The sequence below is a fragment of the Culicoides brevitarsis genome, chromosome 1 (assembly GCF_036172545.1).
Source record: "Culicoides brevitarsis isolate CSIRO-B50_1 chromosome 1, AGI_CSIRO_Cbre_v1, whole genome shotgun sequence".
In the NCBI taxonomy this organism is placed as follows: Eukaryota; Metazoa; Arthropoda; class Insecta; order Diptera; family Ceratopogonidae; genus Culicoides; species Culicoides brevitarsis.
In genome coordinates this window covers 14358567-14375761 of record NC_087085.1, presented here as the reverse complement: position 1 = coordinate 14375761, position 17195 = coordinate 14358567, and the positions used below count along the sequence as shown (strand labels likewise).

The 17195-nt window shown below is 29.0% G+C and overlaps 1 protein-coding gene across 1 annotated transcript in view; it reads right to left on the bottom strand.

The window, feature by feature from the left end:
• Positions 1-17195, bottom strand: part of LOC134831022 (exostosin-1) — a 102355-nt gene that overhangs the window by 66527 nt on the left and 18633 nt on the right. The window contains exon 2 of the mRNA XM_063844659.1: positions 3642-3794. Coding sequence (XP_063700729.1) covers positions 3642-3794 — 153 coding nt within the window. The remainder of the gene's footprint in view (positions 1-3641; positions 3795-17195) is intronic.

The following is a 17195-nucleotide window of genomic DNA, read 5'->3' as shown; positions in this document are numbered from 1 at the left end:
TTAAATTCATTGAATATACCGAGAGAGAGAGAGAATCCTTTTTAGAACATGCTGCATGTTATCATCAGTTTGCGCAAAAACACGAACAACAGCAGAAAGAGACGAGCTTTTTTGAATGAAAGCGATAATTAAAACAATTAATTATGTTGATTGAGGCTTTAATGTGTACATGTCTATTTCAGAAATCTAACGGCGGCGTGCGTTTAACATCTCTCTCTCTCGTCTAAGCGCAAAAGTAATGGCAACAGCGATGAAACAGTGGGAAATGTTATCCTCATCGCGTTCCGATGAATAAATATACACACGCGATGAAAAACAAACAATCATTTATTATTATTTTATTTTTATTCTCTTTAATATTTTAATTTGTTTCTCGGCAAAAATAAATTGAATTTTGACTGTAGGCCATAAACAAATTATTATCACTTTTGTTTCTTTCGCCTGCGATGATGGAAAATTGTATTTTGCGAAAAATGAATGATTTCTTATTATTTATTATTTAAAAGAGGATTAAACTTTTTGATATATTTTTTTTTTTGTAAACGATGACGAACGAACACTTTTGACGAAAAATTAATTACTGGCACAATTTTAAAACTTTTTTAATGATTAACATTAAAATTTTGTTTTTAAGTGTCGAAATTTTATATAGCAGGAAATAAATTCTGATACAACTGACTGATTTTAATGGACTAATAATTTTTATCTCTCTCCCTCTTTCCTCTTTTAAGTAAAAAATCATCCATCAACGCGCGATAAATTTTTGCCAATAATTTGAAGAAAATTTCATTGCCATAACAACCGACAGCTTCAATCGAATAAAAATCTCAGTTTTCCCCTTTTTTTCGTCGTTTTTACGCGCACACCTGATATGAATCTCAATCAAGACAGACAAACTCGTCCTGTAATTCGCAGTAAAAAGGGGTTCTATACAAAGGTTTTGACTCTTTAATCTCCATCTAATCTGTCTCTCTTTCCTTTTTACCTTTAATGCAAAAAAATATTATTAAAGGACGACCGGATTTTCTCTTGATAGATGTTAATTTTCGTATGTACGTGGGTACATGCAAAAAACCAAGGAGATGGGTGATTAAATACAAAACTTTTTTTTTTACATGTCACACGAATTTTAGCATAAAATTTAATGTCACATTCAAAAAAGGCGAAGAGGAGATCCCAAAAACAAAAAAAAAATTCTACCGTATTTTAATTACATTATTTTGGTTGTCAAAAAAGGTAAAAACGCTTTGATTTTGTAGCGAAAATTTTGATAAAATTCCTGAATACATACATAAAATGTTCATAATCATAATAAAAATAATAGAGTAAAAGAGCTTTTGTGCGCGTTTGTGTGGCTGCCTTATCAAACGGTTGTTATCAAAAAGTGTATATAAAATGTATAAAACGCATAGAAATGAGCACAAAGGACAAACAGGCATGCCTACACCCCCTTGTGACTACAACTGCGTGCCTGTACTTTTAATTTATTATGTAGCGACGTGACTTTGATTGAGACCTTTTTAAGGCTTTATTTTTACTTTGCCTTTTTTGTGTGACATGGAATTATATATTTTATCAAAAAGAACGACAACGACGATGGAAATTAAATTTCATTATCGACACTAATCAACTTCAAACAACAACTTAACTTTGATTTTTGCTGATGCCACAAGAAAATTTCATTTCTAAGGAAAAATCGATGAGAAGCCTGCTTCGAAAGATTTAATGAACAAACAAAGAATTGAATAGTAATCAAAAATCAAACAGGAAAGTAAAATATTTTACTTTCAGCAAAAAGTCTTCTGTGCTCGAAAGATCTTTTAATTTATTCTTGTTTGTTGGGCGTCTTTCATGCAAAAAACTACCAGTCTCATGTAGGAGGAACGAAGATAAAAGACCAAAGAAAAACAGAAGAAGAAGAAGAAATTTCTTGTAATTTTCTCAATACGAGATTAAATAAATCTAATTGCATAGACGTATTGCACGCGATGCATCTTCTAAGCCCAAATCAAATAATTCAGTAAAAGTAAAAGGCAGCAACATGCTATTTTATTCTCCTTTTTGTGCTAGTTTATTATTTAGATGTGAGAAAGAGCTCTAGAAATTAATCCCATTTATGGTTGATTTTACTCAAAATCTCATAAAAGGAATAAATGTGGGGAATTAATGCAGACGTATAGAGTAAATTTGATGCACCAGGCTGGAATTAGAATGTGGTTCGTTTACTCTTTAGTTAGGAAACTATTACAGTAAAATTTCCCAAATTTGACAAATTGGGCACCCAAATTTTTTTTTTTAATGAAGTTTCAACAAAAAATTCAAGTTTTTTGTTTATTTTGAATATTTTCACTCAATAAAAAAAGGTTTCAAATTACCTAAATAAATGCTATAAAAAAGAAAATGAACTACAGAACACTACAAAGTTTCAATGAATTAATTTTTTTTTATTTTTCCCTGAATATTTCATAGAAAATAATTATTTTGAAAATTTTTCAAAGAAAATAATTTTTTTTAATTTTTCAAAGAAAATATTTTTTTTTTAAATTTAAAAAAAAAATATTTTTTTTTTTTATTTTTCAAAGAAATTTTTTTTTAATTTTTTAAAGAAAATATTTTTTTTTAATTTTTGTTTTTTAAAGAAAATATTTTTTTTTTATTTTTTAAAAAAAATATTTTTTTTTAATTTTTCAAAGATTTTTTTTTTAAATTTTTTAAAGAAAATAATTTTTTTAAAAATTTTTCAAAGAAATTTTTTTTTAATTCTTTAAAGAAAATTAAATTTTTTGTTGAATTTTTTTGTAAAATATGATATATTTAGCTAATTTATCGAATGGTCATTAATTAAAAATTTTCTCAAAAAATTAATATTTTCATGAAATTGGACCAAATTAATTAAGATAAAAATTTAAAATTTTTTTTTTGTGCCCCTTTTGGGAGATTTTACTGTATTTTTAATACGAAATCTATAAAATTTCAACATATTTTTAAAGCAGGAATTTTTTGATGCATAAAATACACATTTAATGATGTTCGTTATCATCATCTCGTTAGTAAAATTTTGATAATAATTTTTAATCCCAAAAAACGAGTAAATATATCATTAAAATTGTTCCGTTGCATTTTCATCAAGTTTCGTTCCAACCAAAGGGGAACAAAAAAAAAATAAATTTGAAAAATCAACAATTTGCATTATTTTTCATTCCAATGAAATTTCTTCAATTTTCTTCGTCGTGCGATATGCCTCGAGAGAAATATCGAGTAAACATAGGAAATTTCATTCAAAAGTTGTCATAAAGGCAATTACGTGTTTGAAACTTAAAAACGGACGTTGAAACAGTTAAAGTAGTGAATATCTACCGAGATGCTTCGCAAACGAATTGATCATTGCACGAGTTGTTTTAAAAAGAGTGTACACAAGGAAGCACAAGACAAATATTGGACTTTAATTTTTAAATTCAATTCCACTCATATAGACATTCATATTTTATGACGCTTCTCGTATCGAAAAATTCCCGCTTCTTCTTCTTGCTCATTTTATTACCTTGAATCGTCTTACTTCAATATTTGATTAAGAACAAATTATACTTTACGACATTTTTTCGCTGCTATATGTTAAAAAAAAATATTTTTTTTTTACTTACTTGTCATATTCACGATTGTCTTCGTCACATCTTGCATCTTGTAGTTCGCGCCAACTTTTGCCATGACGACACGTTGTCACCAATACTAAATCTTTGGCATTGTGTAAGTGGAAAAGGGAGTTTCTCGTTTCCGAGCCAATTCCATGCACGTAACTGAAAAGAGAGCAAACGAGAGAGAATATTGCAATTACCAATAATAATAATGGAAAACTTTTAAAAAAATGACATTAATATGTAATTAAATAATTGTGTACGAGAGCCCCTGCTATACAAAACGTCTCCCATGAAAGTTTAATTAACCAGTTGCACGAGTGCGGAGTGTGTTGAATATAATTTCCCGTAGAGAAATTTTCTTTTCTTTTTTTTCGCATGAAAGGTAATGCGCAAACGACATGAAAGGCAAAGTTTAATTTTCTAGAGTTAATTGTCGACCACGATGCTACCTACGTAATTAATGTCAGTTTTGTGTCTGTCTATTATATCATGTTACGGTCGTTTTTTTGATAAATTATTGGTCTCCGGTAAATAAAAACCACAAATTTCCTGAATAATTGATCAGGAAAAAATAGCTACGCGATAATAATAATGTGTCGATGCTCTGTCGAGATATCATTAAAAATTTTACAATTTTTTCTGCTTTTTGCGGAAAAAAATAGCCAGAGGCTTTTTAAAGAACAACGAGCATTTTTATCTCCATCTGCAATTAAAATAAGTGTTATCATTATTTTTTTATGGAGCTGGCATCCCATGAAGGGTAGAGAGTATCCGTCATCAAAGCACTCGAAAGAAATCCTCTAAAAAAAAAGTGTTTTTATCTACTCCGCTTATGCTGAACGGCAGTGAACAATAATAACGCTCATATAAAAATAAAAATAATAATAAAATCATCCATTACACTTTGTCCTGATTTTATCAGCTCAAATTTTACGGGCATAACTTTGATCTCATCTCGCATCTGCTGCCTCAATCATAATTGACTTGTGACGAACTTTATATTTTCGCAAATTCAAGAGAGATGTCAGCTCACGTAAAAACGATACAAAGAACGTAAAATCGAGTAAAGACTAAACCAAACTAACCACCATGGCAGAAATTTTAGCAAAATATTAAAGATACGACGACGACGCGTGTACGTAAAAGAAGAAAAAAAATATAAGGAAAAATATCTCTTGATAAGCACGTACTGATACGAAATTCTTATCTGATCCTTCTATCAAAAAAGGATTTGGTTTTTCTGTTCCTCATAAATTTATAGAGATGAACAGGGTCGAGAATATTTTAAGTCAAAAAAAATAAAAAAAAATACTTTTGCTTTAAGTAAAAGCTGATAATTTTTTTTTTAATTAAGTCACAGTTTTAAGTCAACTTAATTAAAACTCAAATTTAATTAAAAAAAAATTCAAATAAATTAAAAAAATTAAGCTTAATTTGAATTTAATATTCAAAAAATAATAAAATTAATTATTTTTTTAATTAAAAAAAATATTTCATTTAAAAAATTTAAATAAGGTATACATAAATTTAAAAAAAATAATTTAAAAAAATAAATAAAAATTTCAAAATTAATAAAAAAAATAAATAAAATACCTAAATTAAAAAATTAAACTGAATTTAAAAAAAAATAATTACAATTATTAAAATAAAAAATTATTTTATTTAAAAATTTTTGATTTATAAGAATTATAAATAAATTTTTAAAAAATAATTTTAAAAAATAAATAAAAAATTTCAAAATAATTTAAAAAATTAAATAAAAATTTTGTAAATGTCAATTTAAACAATTTACTAATTTATTTTTTAATGAATTTATATTTTTTTTATATTAAATGGTCAAAATAAAATAAATTTAATTCAAAATTGATCAATTAGTAATTTATTTAAATTTAATGATACGTTTAATTTAATTATTTTAATTTTTAAAAATAAAATTAACTGACTTAAATAAAAATAAATTAGCTTCTTTTATTTTGACTTTTTCTTAAGCAAAATCATTAACTTTTTTTTTTGACTTAAAGTATTTTCGACCCTGAGGATGAGATTTTCCGTACATTGCTCGCACGTTGAAATAGTGGTTCACACACAAGGAAAGTGCAAACAACAAAGCAAATAGCTTTAATTAAAGCAATATCCTGGTGTTTGTACATCTGTATGCCATGCGAATGTTGATTGGGAAAAACTTTTATTTTTTTATTTGATGTGAAAAGAACTTTTCCCCTTTCTTTTTTTGTGACTTTCCTTCTTTTATGTAAGTGATGATGATAAGAGAAAACTTTCAACGAAACGTTTATTTTACTTTTTTTTTTTATTTAAAGAGTTTATTTGACTTTAAAATTGATCAATAACTGATGATAATTTACGATAAATATTTCGAAAAAAAAACCGCACCAACGAACCAGAAACAAAAACAAGGTAACAACAACAGCAGCACAGCTGTTTCCCTCAATAAAATTTTCATCATTTTATATTTATTTTTATTTATAATGAAAACCAGCATGACCACATCAATCAAAGACAAACAAGAAAAAATATATATAAAAATAATAATATTAATAAATATACAAAAAAAAGAGCGTGCCAGCTTCCCGAATAGCAAACACAGAAACAAGGGCAATAAAATTTTAAATTGATATTTTTTTTTCGCTCTCCGTGATCCTCGTAAATGCCATGACGACCTATCTTCCCTGCGAGTGCGTACGATTTTTCTCATTTATCAATTTTTTCGTCTGTCAAGCGGGCGCTGTAGCGTGTCTTTACACCTACAACTGTCTCTCTATCGTCGTCATATCATATAGATTATTCAGGCAATTTATGACACATTTTTTTACGATTTTTTTTTGTCGTGTTTTCAATCATATCTCTCTCTTTATGTATTTTATTTATTGAACAAATACACGACACACTCATGAATATGATTTTGTGGGCAAAAATAAATAAAAAAAAAAAATACAAAACAACACAAAAAAGATGTAAAATATGTACATAACAATAAAGAGGATCAACTTGATGAAATATATGGCATTGTCTGTCGGGTATCGGTACAAAAACACCTGAAAATCTGAAACAAGGATGAAAATCCGAAAAATATTGAAGGTTTACGTTCGTGAAAAAGTTATTTACATCTCTCACCGCTTAAATTCACACATGGCGCTGCTCATTTAAATTCTTGTGCCATTTCATTGAGGTTTAACCACAATTATTATTATTAATATAATTGCTTTACATTTAGCCACATTCTACCAAATAATAATTTTAACGAGATCGGACATGTGTGTGTGTGCCTCTAATGAAACCGCGGATATCATAAATGTATAAATTTCCCAAAAAAAGGTGGCAAAATGGGAAATTTTGGCAGAAAATTTATATTTGGATTCATTTTAATTATGAATTATTACAACAACAACAACAACTGAAACCCCATAAAATTTAATTATTAAACGCAAGCGCCTGGTAATTTCTATTTATTTTATCTCCTCGAACGCGAGGCGGTAGGTAGATGGTGAAAATTTATTTCGCAAACATTGTTAAAAAGCAATAAACGTTCATTCATTTCATTATTTTCCCTTTTATTTTTATATTTATTCTAGATTTATTTTTGCCGTGATATAATTTGTAGGTAAAGCACATAATAAAATAGAAATTTAGAATTTAATAAAAAAAAAAATTCTCCCCCTTTGTCGACTTCATATGAGTAAAGTTAGGTACTTAAAAATTTTTTCAAGTACTTTTTTTACGATTTTTTTTGCATGAAGTAATGTATCAAAAACGAAATAAAAATTGCCTACAGCTAATATTATAAGTGTTTGTGAAACAGGAGAAGAACACAAAGTGGGTGTCTGTGTTTGCTTTATAATGATGTTGTTGATGTTGGTAATGATACAAAAAAAAGTAAAATATTAAAAGAGGATGTCATGCTGCTAATCAACACACATGCAGCTGCCACATATGTTTGAAGTAGAATTTGACACGAGTTTTGAGTGTTTTTATTTTTTTTTATGTTTATTCATGAAAATTTGCGGGGAAGCTTAAAAAATTGTCAAGAGTAGCTTTAGCGGATGTTTGTTCAGGGAAAAAGAGAAAATTTTCTTTGCATTTCTTCAACCACAAACACACGCTCGAACGAAAACACGAGAGAAGTAAAAGTATGTGACTTACTCTTACACACGTAATTATTCTTAAGCACACAAGATTTTGCATATTTTTACTCGACAAAAGAGGCACGTCGCTGTGACACGTACTAATCAGAGACACAGATACACAAAGAACCTCTTATTTGTGCATGTGAGGGGATTTTTTTTTTCGTTTTTTGATGCGAACACGAATGAGTTTCTTCCCTGTTTTTGCTCCGAGACGCGCACTAATGTCATGTGTCTAGCAGTGTTTTTGTCTCTTTTTCACAGAAACAGTCGCTCCAGTCGCATGAATATATATTATTTACACTTTACATTTTTGCACTTATTCATATCCTTCACTTTTGTTTTCCACTTCATATCATCGTCGTTTCATCAGCATCAGTGATACGGTATCGCATCGTTCTCTATTTCGCACGCTCAATGTGATGTCATGCGAGAGGAGGTTACACAACAAAAGCGATATGGATGCGTTACAGGTCTCAGGATTCAAAAATTTTCAAAATTTGGTAAGCCTTTTAATTTTATTTGAACAACGGAATTTTTTTTAGGTCATTAAATATAATTATTTCACTTTATGTCGCCCCCCGCCGATTTTGCCGAAAAAAATCAGGGGGAAAAATAAAAAAAATTAAAAAAAGGAAAATTTTTGACATTTTTTGGTACTTTTTGATTGAAAAACGATAATGATGTCCAGTAAAAATTAAAATTATATTAGATATGAACTTAACTTGCTTTAAAAACGCATTATCTATCGAAAATTTGATGAAAAAAATTTTTGAGTCACGTGACCAAATTTTTTATTTTTTCTTAAATTTTTATTTTGTGAAATTTTATTAAAGTTTTGACTTAAAAACTTAAAATAAGAAGTTTTTGGAATAGAAAAATATGATATTTAATGAGAAAATCCATGGAAAATTAATAATTTTCCAAATATGGCGTAAATGGGGTAAAGTTCATTGCATACCTCATATTTTATTTTATAATTTTTTTTGAAAATTACAAAATTTTGGAGAAGATTGTTTCTTTTAAAAACAAAAATCTTCCCCAAAACTATGCAATAAACGCATTTTTCAAAATAAAATAGAATATGAGGTATGCAATGAATTTTACGCGTATTTGGGAAATTTATTAATTTTCCACGAATTTTCTCAATAATTATCATATTTTTCTGTTTCAAAACCTTCTTTAAGCCAAACCTGATAAATTTTTAAAAACCTCGAAAAGATTCGTGAAGCAAAATTTGAGTTATTGCGTTACAAAATCGGTATGGGTTTCAATTTTACATGAAAATTGAAGAACTTTGTGTTCAACTCTTGCAACTTGGATCTCCTCATGCTATTTCAAACCACCCTTAATTGTATGAACTGACGAAGAACAGAAAATAAATAAAACAAAAGCAAAAGGAAGCAACATCATTTTGTTGTACATGCGTTTGCCGATCTGTATTGCCAAAGAAGACACGAAAGTGTGTACGTGTAAATGAATACAAATGTCTGCAAGGTGTTTCCTCATGCTGTGCGTTATTTTGCTTTGAAGAGGAAGACGAAAGTATACGTATTTATTTTATTTTATACTTTTTTTTGTACTGTGTGTGAAATTACTGAACTTTACTGTACTTGCTGCTTTCCAGAAGACACAACAACGTACAACGGTACTTCAAGCGAACGAGCTTTGGCAAAAAAAGTAAAAGAAGAAGAAGAAGTGGAACACTTGATGTGATAATATTCATCATTTTTACGAAGGGTGTTGTTTTTTTCTTGTTTTTATTTAAATTTCAAGTGCTTAAGCTTCATGTATATTTTATGGCGATAATGGAGGCGAACGGTAGTTTACGAAATCTCCAGATTTAACCGAAAAAGACATCAAATCTGTGTCTGCTTCCTTCATGTGATGATCATCGTCATCATGATGATGCGATTAAATTCACAAAACTTCATCTCTTCCCTGAACCAACGAAAAAACTGACAATGAACTATTATTACAAAATTCCGTCATGAATACTAATATTTTGCTCATTTTACGCCTGCCTCTCTTTTTTTATTGTTCGTATTTTATATTTTATCATGATTATGACAGGCAGGCACATAAATACATGGGAGAGAAGGAGAGATACATACGCTAGATAAAGGCGCATAAAATATCTCTTTTTGTACGAAAATCCTTAATCTAATTCATGTAACATGCAAAAAAGTTATTATTTTTCTCGGCGTAATATGGGCGCACCAGCATTTTCTTCTTTTTTTTTTGAGAGACAGCCACCAACGAGCGATGAAAGCTAAAATTTGTTTTCCCGCACATATTTTCTTATGCAGCGCGCGAGGTAAAATTTCGCGCTTGAATAACTTTTTTTTATGAGATCGTGAAAAGTGTAAGAAAATTCCCCCCGAAAATTTGTTGCTTGTAATAATCTGCAAACATTTCACTTTAATTTAAAATTTTCAAAATTTCTGTAAGTCATTACAGTGACAGATTGTTGCCAACCTCCCCTACTTTTAGAAATTGAAATAAATCCTGCATTAAAAATTTTTATGATTGCAACAAACATAACATCTCTCATTAAAAACATTTGTTGCATTGTAACTTTCCACGTCGTCCCCTCATATTTTTGCCACAGACACGTACTTCAAGGAAAACGAAAAAAGGAGCTGCAGGAAAAGAACTATTGCAAAAGTTTATAATTACTTTTCAAGATGCAAAACAGGAAAAATATTCATACTTTTTTTTTGCTGTTTTGTTGTCTCGACGACGACGAAGCACGATTCCTGTTGCGCATCGTGACGTCTGTGACCGAACGTTTTTTTTTTGTGGGTAACGTGATAATGTAATTAGGGACAAACGTTTCATGTCCAAAAGTCATGAATGAGTACAAATAAAACGATATGTTTGTTCTAATATTAATTACACACATTTACCGACCGCTTTTCATGTCTTTCATTGTAAATTAGGTCATTTGTTGACTTTTTTTTTGATGATGAAAATAATTACATGACGAGGACAAAGAGAAGAAGAATATTGAAATGACGAGAATTTAATTGAGTCACGTCGACTCCTTAAATGGGGTCAACGTTTGATGAAGATTATAATGAACGTTAGAGACGACATTATCAAAAATGCATGTTTCGAGTCATATTCGCAAAGCAAAGTACCCGCGAGACAAGAAAATTAAGTTATAGGTACCAATTAACTAAAATATTGCACATTGGGACAAAATTTTAAAATGTGCATTGGGGCTAAATCGTGGAATGTGCATTGGGGTAACATTAAAGAATGTGCATTAGGGTGAAATTTCAAAATGTGTATATGGGCAACATTTAAAATGCGCATTGGGACAAAGTTCAGATTGTGTATTGGGATAAAATTTCAGAATGTGAATTGGGCCATAATATGAAATATTACCCCAATGCACATTTTACAATTTTTTTTAATGTACGTACATTCTAAAATTCTGTCCCTAATCACATTCTGAAGCTTTGTCCTTGTGCACATTCTGAAATTTTTCCCATGTACACATTCTAAAATAGCACCCCAATGCATATTCTGAAATTCCAACCCAATTCACATTCTAAATTTTTATCCCAGTGTGCATTCTTTAAGTTGCTTAAAATATAATTGCACAAGTCTCGAAGTTATTTTAGCTTGCGATACATAGATTTTTAACAGTGCACGCAAGACGAAAACAGGATGACAACACACAATCTGACAATTTACACAAAATAACTGCCAGGCATGAGAAACATTACGAGCTAGCACGCAGAAAGAAAAAAAACACACACGCCAGAGGCTTTGTTTCACTTAATTGCATTTTTACCGAGCTTCGTCATATGAAATGATAAAAGGAGTTGTTGTCGAAAAAAAAAATTACGAAAAGAAAAAAATAAACCGATTAACTTGAGAAAAATACCTGATCTTATTTTAGTCTTCCTATTAGAAAAAAATAAGCAGATTTGCACAAAAATGTGCTTTTAACCATGAAAAATGAACTTTCTGGTTTTGCAGTCTTACAATTCTCCAATGAAAAGGAAAATTCTTCCCATAACAATTTACATCATTCGAAGGGAATTAGTAGTTATAGCAGCAGAAAAAGAATGCGAAGCAGGCCACTTATTTGAATTTACGTTCATTGTGTGGACAAACAAAACTGGAAAAACGATAAAGTTACACAAAAGACTGTTCAACTTTGGATTAATCCATGCATTCATTGTGAAAACATGGACAAAAAAATAGAGGAAGTAAAAGATATCAGTTTCCTCTTGTAGTCAGCTCGATATCCCCACAACACCAGCTGCTTTCATGTTGTTTTTGTTTATCTTCTTGTTTGCCGAACTGAACTCCCTTTTTACAGTCAGCTGCATTCACGTTTTTCGTCAATTGAGTGCGAACGACTGGTACTTTGAAAGATTTTCAGCGAAATCTGTTTAACAAAGCAAACTATTTGGGTCGTTTTCGAATAAAAAAGAAAAAAATCAAAGGTTACAGACCTTTTAGCTGCTATCGACGTTGTATCACGAAAAACAATCAATCATTTTAACAAGTTACTCTCTACCTGAAACAAATTTCGATCCTTTTAGTGGTACGCTACACAATCTCGTAACGAACAACATCCCCAAATAAAGTCGCCACACACATATAAAGTTTGGTTAGGGAAAGAACGGAAGGAGAATAATAACACAAAATATGTAAATTGTGTCTAAGTTGAGAAAATTGTTAACTAAAGAAAGCCAATCATCCCTTTTTTCGTACAAAATTGGCCAAAACATATGAAAGTCAGTCACAAAATACGTTACAGTAAGTCTCTGCTGATTGTTGATTGCAAAATTTGGGAGAAATGCTTGATTGCGAATGCGATAAATGAAATTTGTGAGGGTGAGTGACTATTGACCCAATGCAGTTCAGTTGACCAAACAATAATACAATGTCGGCTACAAATTTCTTATGTTTTCAGGTAAGTTAAAATTTTTGATGATTTTAAAATTTTCTTTAAAAATATTTCAAAAGTTTTTTTTTTAAATTTTCTAAAAATAATTTTAATTAAATAAATAATTATTTAATTTTAATTAATTTAATTTAATAAATTAGGTACTTTGATTTATTTTTTTTTTAAATAATTAAATTCATAATTTATTTTTAACCTTTTTATCAGGGCAGACTATAAAATTTGGGTTAAACTTAAAATTGAAGTCCTTTTAAAAAAATTAAATTTATTTTTAAATAAATTTTTTTTTTTTCTAAATAAAAATTTTTTAAAATTTTATTTTAAAATTTTATAATAAAAATTTTTTATTTAAAATTTTTATGATAAAAATTTTTTATTTAAAAATTTTAAAAAAATATATTTATAGTTTTTATTACAAAATTGTTATAATAAAAATTTTTTAAAAAATTTTAAAATAAAAAATTTTTAAATTTTAAAATAAAAAATATATATTTAAACATTTTTAAATAAAATAATTTTTTTTATCTTAAAATAATTAGCTCATTCTTAATTTTAACTAAAAATCAATTATTTTAACGCAAAAAAAATTTTCAGTTCTGTTTTCTATAATTGAAACTTCACCCTAAGGTAAAAAAAAATTTGATTTCATTAAAAAAAATTAAATGATACACGACAAAAATGTTGCCAGATAATTTTTATTTTCAATTGCACACCCTTTCAGACGAAATAAATTTCATTTTCATATGCAATTTTAATTGTTGATTGATTTATTCGCTCGATATTCGATGCAATCGACTTCGTTTCATCGATGTTAACGCAAAATATTTGCATATTTCATCTATAAAAAAAATACTACGCTTCGTTTCATTTCATCAAAAAATTAAAAAAAAAAGTAATTAACAGGAATAAATTTTGATTTAATGGATTTTTCTGGTAATTTATACACACTCTGATGATGCGTTGTAAGTAAAAGTTCACATAAAAAAAATATTTGATTAAAATTTGCAATGTGCTTTTATTCATCTCATTACCACATTTTCATGTTTAACTTCGGCACAGACCCATGAAAATGAATTTAAATTGCAATAAAAAAATATTCACAAAAAAAAAACAGAATAAAACGAGCAACTCATAAAGTACTTAACTCTAATATGGTTGTCGAAATCCCAGAATTTATACGAGCACAAAATCAAATAAAACCACCAAGAAGAAGTAAGTTAAGTAAATATCATAACTTTATCATATCATTTCTCAAAAGTGCCATAAACGAGCAACACACATGCTTCTTCCCATAAAGTACACTTTTATTATATGGCACTGCTGTAACTAAGGCATGCGGTGAATGATTTCACCCCCTCCGAATGTAATTTGGGTTACATCTACATGAGAATTATTATTAAAAATTAGCACAAATCTCCGTACAACAAAGTTATTCACACACACACACACACGAACTTTAATAGAATTTATTTAAAATAATAACTTTAGTGGAAATTTGTGTGTTTTTGTAGGAAATTTTAATCCACTTAGTGAAGAAGTAAGTGGTAACTACACACAAGAGCTTTCTTTTCTCTCGCTTCGTAAGTTCATAAGCAAGAAGAAGAATAGGCGAAACAACTTATTTTTTTGTGTCGCTTATAAAAAAAAGTCCCTCTGGAGGTTTTATATGCGAACATGCCACGAGCAAAGTATGCATAAAAATATTATTTTATCTTGTACTTGTCTCTTAAACTCCTAAGAACGTGTGGGTCTTCAATTTTGTGTGTGGTCTCTCAAGTGTTTTTTTTTCGCAAATTAAAAGATTTTATCACTTGAACAAAAAAAAAATGGACTTTGACCTCACTTTCCATCATCCTCATCATCACAAATCTCGCAAAAAGTCATTAACCCACAAATACAAGCAAAAAATGTCATTAAAATCGTCAGTATGTCTCTTCAATGCCATGTGTGTGTTCATCATTTGATAAAAAAAATTATATGACTACGAGACTATGCAAATCAAAGAATAAATAAAACATTTTTATTTTTTGCATGCAATTCATATGATAGAAACACAAAAAAAATATTAAAGAGAAAAACATCTGCACGCACATGAATAATTTCTTTAGACTGCTTTTTTCATAAGAAATCCAAGTTATTCATGCCAATTTAAGTATTATGTTTTAAAATGTATGCAAAATTCTATCGCACTCATGGTCACTGTTTCAGCTGCGTTTCTGCCTTAATTAAACATTTGCTAAACAAATTAACGAAAACACAGAGTGTGCGATTTATGAATAATTTGTTGTTGCGATTAAAAATAAATTCGTTTGTTTATAAATATCTCATAGATAAATTAATATGATCTTCGTCGACGAAGACATTGAAAAGTGCAAACATGTCAGAATAAATTGCTTTGATGACAATTATTTGCGGTATCTTGTATCTGTCACTCTATCTCAACTCATCTTGCCGCCGCTGCCGTCGCACATACAAAATTATCTAATTTATAGTCGCTATTTTTAAAATTCCCAGATAAAAGCGACACCGTGCGCTGTTAGTTTTGCATATTTCATCACTCTCTCTCGGAGGAATTTGACGAGATTATTAATAAATAAATGAGATGCATTCGAGCACGAAGTACAATAAATATCAAAGGAGTTGTCTATATATGGAACAATTGCAGTGTATCGTCAAGAGAGACGAAAGTAAAAAAAAATAATAATAAAAAAAGGATTTCTGCACTCATTTTTAATTAAAATTTCCTCTAGTTTGTAATTACTGCAAAACTTTCTACTCGCGAACGAGAAGATTGAAGATACCGTCATCACAAAAGAGCAAATACTTGCACATTTTACAGTTTTTTGATTGAGAGGTGCAATAATTCCTTTGATACGTTTTTAATTAATGTACCTTGTCAAGAAACAGGAAGAAGCGTAATGAGAAGGAAATTACTGGGAAACTCCCAGCAGTTACGCCCATTATCCGGTTAACGAAAAATTTTACTTCAAAGGAAATTTTAAAATCTTTTAGGAAAAAAATATTTTAACGAGTTGTCGTTTGAAGAATTTATTTTAAAAATTTAACCACGTGGTTTATTTTTAATGTTAAATAAAATTAATTTTTTTAGATTTTATTTACCATTTTAAATAACCACGTGACTTATGCAATTGTTTTCTTAACTTGACAGGTCTTATTCATTTATTAATCACGTGGTTTATCTAAATTTTTTTAACCACGTGACTTATGTTTAAACCACGTGGTTTAGTTAAAACTTTAAACCACGTGACTTATTTTTTTCATCACATGCCTTATTATTTTTTAACCACGTGGTTTATATTTTATATAATTTTTAAAAATTATTATGAACCACGTGGTCAAAAAATTAATAAGACCCCAAACAAGTTAAATAATATTATTAAGTCACGTGGTTTATTTATTTTTTTTAAACCACGTGACTTATTTAATTTTTTTTGCTCGGGTGCCATTATTAATTTTTTAACCACGTGGTTTATTTTTTTTATAATTATAAACATTATACAAACCACGTGGTTAAAAAATTAATATGGCACCCGAGGAAAAAAAATAAGTCACGTGGTTTTATGTAATTTTTAACCACGTAACATGGAATACTTAGTATTACCGCATTTTTTCTTCGAAATGCGGTAAAAAGTATTTTTCTTATCACAAGAAGATTTTACCAGAGATAAGAAACTGCAAGTAAATTCTTTCTTTATCGCTATGTAATCATGTTTTTCGATGACTCGATCTTCTTGTTGATGATGATGAGAAAGTAAAATGTTGTAAACAAAACTCTTTGATGCTCCGTCTTTCCAAGAAGTGTCTTAATTAAAAGTTTTAGAAGCCATCATCTTGTCAAAGGCAATTTGCAATAGAAAATATTTAATTAAACAAGATAAATAGACATCGCAACCAGTCGAAATAGAAGAAGGAATAGAGAAGATGGAAGAAGAAAGGGCTCGTACCTACCTATCTCTCACTCGAACGCAATAATAAAAGGAATGTCGAAAATATGTACGAGCAAACAAAAAAAAAATGAGGAAAACATAAAAGAAAAGAAACCAATTGTGTGAATGAACCATCATCATTCGTATCGATCCTTTTTTATTTAATATATTTCCATGACACAACGAAAAAGCTGGAATGGAATCCTTTGATATTCTTTTTCAACAGACTTCTTGCTTACAACAAAACAAAAATTAATCTTTCTGATTGATTTTTGTTAAGCATTTGATCTCCAATCTATTTTTAATCGGATTACTTTATGAAATCCACACACACACACTTTAGCAGCACAAAAACGAAGCACAAAGCATTTTCCTTTTCAATGGTATCTTCTACACTTTTTATCATCGTCGACGACCATTTTATCATTCCATTTGCTACTTTATGATAATAATGCTTTTTTTGAGCTTCATTTGTGGTTTCGGCAGCAGATATCGTTACGTGCAGGAGTGAAAGAGAGAAAAAAATTGGGACCAAATGAAGAGT